Raw genomic sequence first — 3,381 nt, 5'->3', positions numbered from 1 at the left:
GGTCCAAACTTCCAATCCATTACAAAAGACTGATCTACATGACTGTAATAAAGCCGATCAGGACATACGGAGTTGAGCTTTGGGGCTTCACTAAACCATCAAAATCCTCCCGAATCCAATCCTTACAGTCCAAAATCCTTAATGCTCCTTACTTTGTCACAAATCAAATCATCCATCAGGACCTCAATGAGTCCTATGTTGCCGATTCGGCCAGAATCAGATACCAATCCTTCCATAATAAACTTCCCAACCAACTCGTTTCTAGCCTGGCTTCTCATTCACTACCTAATAATCCTCCTAGGCGTCTGAAAAGAAGATGGCCTCGAGATCTTCTCCTTTAGAAGTGTTTTTGTAGTTCTATCAATGAGTAGATTCTCCACATGTTTGTATCATGTCATAATATCACTTACAGCAAATTTACTTGATGTGTATATATGTATACAGTTGTAAATAACAATAAGTAAATAATAAAAAAAAAAAATTCCATTGAAATGATTCTGCACAAAAACCTCCTAGTAAATCGGCCCAGTAATAGATTTTTTAGGAGTGAAACAAAGTTGATATTCGTTTTCAGCACCTCGAGAAACCCCTATTACAAATTTTCACAAAAATCGGGAAATAAAATTTTTATTATTTAGTCGGAAATTTTCGCCCTACTTCGGCCTTCGTTTTCTTTTTAAAAATCTAAAAAATGGAACTTGGGGGCTCTAAAAACTGCACTAAGAGGCTCAAAGCGGGTTTAATTAAACAAATTAGAACCGGAGATACAAAATAAAACGTGAGAATTTTTTCCCCTCATTAAGCCCACCTTGCTTAAAAATAAACCTATTTAATTTTATTGGCAACGATTTTATATTATTTATTATATTATATTATCCATTCATAACTAATAAAAAAAATTAAATTCGTACCTTAACAACCCAGTAAGATTTAGGGGTATATTGGTGTTTTATAATATAAACTATTTTAAAAAAATTCCTGAATTATCATTATGATATTGTTGGAAGATACCAACCTTTATAAAAGGAAGTAATTTGGTCAAATCACGGTGAAGCGGTCGATGTATGACTTGTCGCAATGCACACTTTTGAAATATTTGTTTAAAATGGGAAGAGGAGACTTAAGATAGTTAAATTGAATAATACTTCAAAAGCACCTAATATTGGAAAACGGAGTGAAATATTAAAAGGCAATCCTTACTGGCTCGGCCCGCCCCACTAAAACCTCCAGGAAGTAAGGGTCCTATATCACTTTTGAAATATTTACATAAAATAGAAATAGGAGACTTAAGATAGTTAAATATTAGGCTATTAGCCAATTTCAGGCGCTTTTTAAATTTTGCTCGATTTGACTGTCTTCAGTCTCTTCCCTTTTTAAACAAATATTTCAAAATTGTTATAAGACCGTCGCTTTCTGGGGGTTTTAGTGGTTAGTAGTAGTTTATCCAATGGATATGACGCACTAGTATACATATTCCATTTCTTGTATTATTTATGTACTAACAATGGTTTTTTTTTTTTTTTTGGAAGAGTACGAAAATAGAGGTTGTACTGGGGCGGGTTCGGCCGGGATGGATTGCCTTTTTATATTTTTTGTGGTAGGATCTCTGTTATTTTGACATCCCAAGTCACCAATTGACCGTTTAATCATGATTTTGACCAAATTAATTCCTTTTATAAAGGTTGGTATCTTCCAAAAGTATAACAATAGTTCATGTATTTTTTTTCATAGTTGATATTATAAAACACTAATCCTTCATCGGTTATTGCGGTACAAATTTAATTTGTTTTTTATTAGTTTTAATAATGTGAATGGATTGTAGTAGAAAAAAGTTTAAAAATTACCAAACAAAAGGCCCATAGCGGTGCAAATATTTTGAATATATATGTGTAAAATTGTTACCAATAAAATTTTATTTTATTTTTAAACAAGGTGGGTTTAATATTATCCTAAGGAGATTTTTGTCCACAATCATTTTAATAGAATTTAATAATTAAAAATGAATACGTAAAAAAAACAACATAACAATCATAAATTGTTTGTGATAGTTAATAATGTATCTCAAAAGCTAGTGTTTATTAATTTTTTAAACTATTTTTTTCAATAACAGTAAGCAGCAATAAAATAACATTGTCCAGCTAGATTTGTTTTTTAAGCCAGATTCTTTTATCTTAATTCAAAACACAAAAATTCCGCAGTAACAATAATTGTTAAATTTATTAAAATAAAAATAATAATGGAGATCAGTTAAAACAGAGCGAAAGTATGAGTGAACTGACGTGCCAAAAGTTATGTAATATTATCACGCCTGGTGTTGATTTTCAAAACTACTCTTTTATCGTTTGTTGGTTTACCAAGTTTATTAATAATTTGTTGAAATTTTATTTACTTACTCTCGAATGAACCTAAGAATAGTGCTCTGTAGAAATAGTAGATGTTCCCGATGACAGGGAAACCCAACAGCCCAGGATAGGAATAGAGGTTCCGTACTCGAAGCCACAGTATCACACCCAAGGCGAGGTGAGCCAGCACAACTGTCAGAGCAGCATTAATAATCATATTGATCTTCCTATAAAGAAAAGAAGTTCTTTTATTATTTTCCTAAATTATAACTAACTACTACTGAATTAAGTTTGAAAGAGATTACTCAACGTACATGCTGTCAAACCATATAAGTTAACTTAATTTATGCTCAGACAGCTATATAACCAACCTGAGACAGAAGAACAGCTTTGCCTTACGTTAGGTGAGGTAGGACTCGAATGGAACAGATCAGACTTGAGTAGGGTGGGGAGCACCTCTGCTATGTGGTAGTTTGAGAAAAAGAAAAAAAGTAGTTTTAATTATTTTCATATATATTTTTGTTTTTCTTTTCTCATTTTATTATATAATTTGATATAATATTAAAATATATAATAAATAAAATTATCTAATATCTGCTAAATTTTGTGTTGAAGGACATCATGTTGCCACGAGTATGAGATTGTTGAAGCTAATTGGACATTACTTTTGTTAGTCTGATTTCAATGTTACAAATACTAAATGTCTTAGTTATTCTAATCTGCTCTGGAATTCAATAAGTGTTTCATTTATATTAGGTTTTGGTGAGTTTATTTAACGCCTTAAGCGATTTAAATGATATATCTGGTAATGTTTGTATTAATTTGTTTACTAATTCGGAAATAGTATAAATTTCTTGAGTTAGAATTATCTTGAGTAAATATAAATTATTTAATTATTTTTGTTGAACACGGTCATTATATTTTCTACTGTTTGTATATAGTAACTCAAATTCATTAGAGTTACCATTGGAATTAAGTCATAGTCTTCCCTACAAAGTTCATGATTAATTTGATTGATCATTATTAATTTTAATGAAGT

At 30.7% G+C, this 3,381-nt stretch overlaps 1 protein-coding gene across 6 annotated transcripts in view; it reads right to left on the bottom strand.

The window, feature by feature from the left end:
- Positions 1-2,821, bottom strand: part of LOC106692934 (cytochrome P450 4F5) — a 59,920-nt gene extending 57,099 nt beyond the window's left edge. The window contains exons 1-2 of one of the 6 annotated variants that reach the window (XR_010843251.1): positions 2,657-2,786; positions 2,394-2,569 (exon numbers count right to left, since the gene is read on the bottom strand). Coding sequence is in view for 4 of the 6 variants with exons in the window: in XM_067046790.1 (XP_066902891.1) it covers positions 2,394-2,569; positions 2,657-2,658 (178 nt within the window). In the remaining 2 variants the exon portion in view is untranslated. Of the gene's footprint in view, positions 1-2,393; positions 2,570-2,656 lie in introns of all 6 variants that reach the window. The other 5 variants (XR_010843250.1, XM_067046789.1, XM_067046790.1 and 2 more) reach the window with 5 other exon arrangements.
- Between the last annotated feature and the right edge of the window lie 560 nt (positions 2,822-3,381).

Source organism: Halyomorpha halys, unplaced genomic scaffold (genome assembly GCF_000696795.3).
Source record: "Halyomorpha halys isolate HHAL.00 unplaced genomic scaffold, Hhal_1.1 Scaffold78.1, whole genome shotgun sequence".
Taxonomy (NCBI): Eukaryota; Metazoa; Arthropoda; class Insecta; order Hemiptera; family Pentatomidae; genus Halyomorpha; species Halyomorpha halys.
This window is presented reverse-complemented; position numbering and strand designations above follow the sequence as displayed.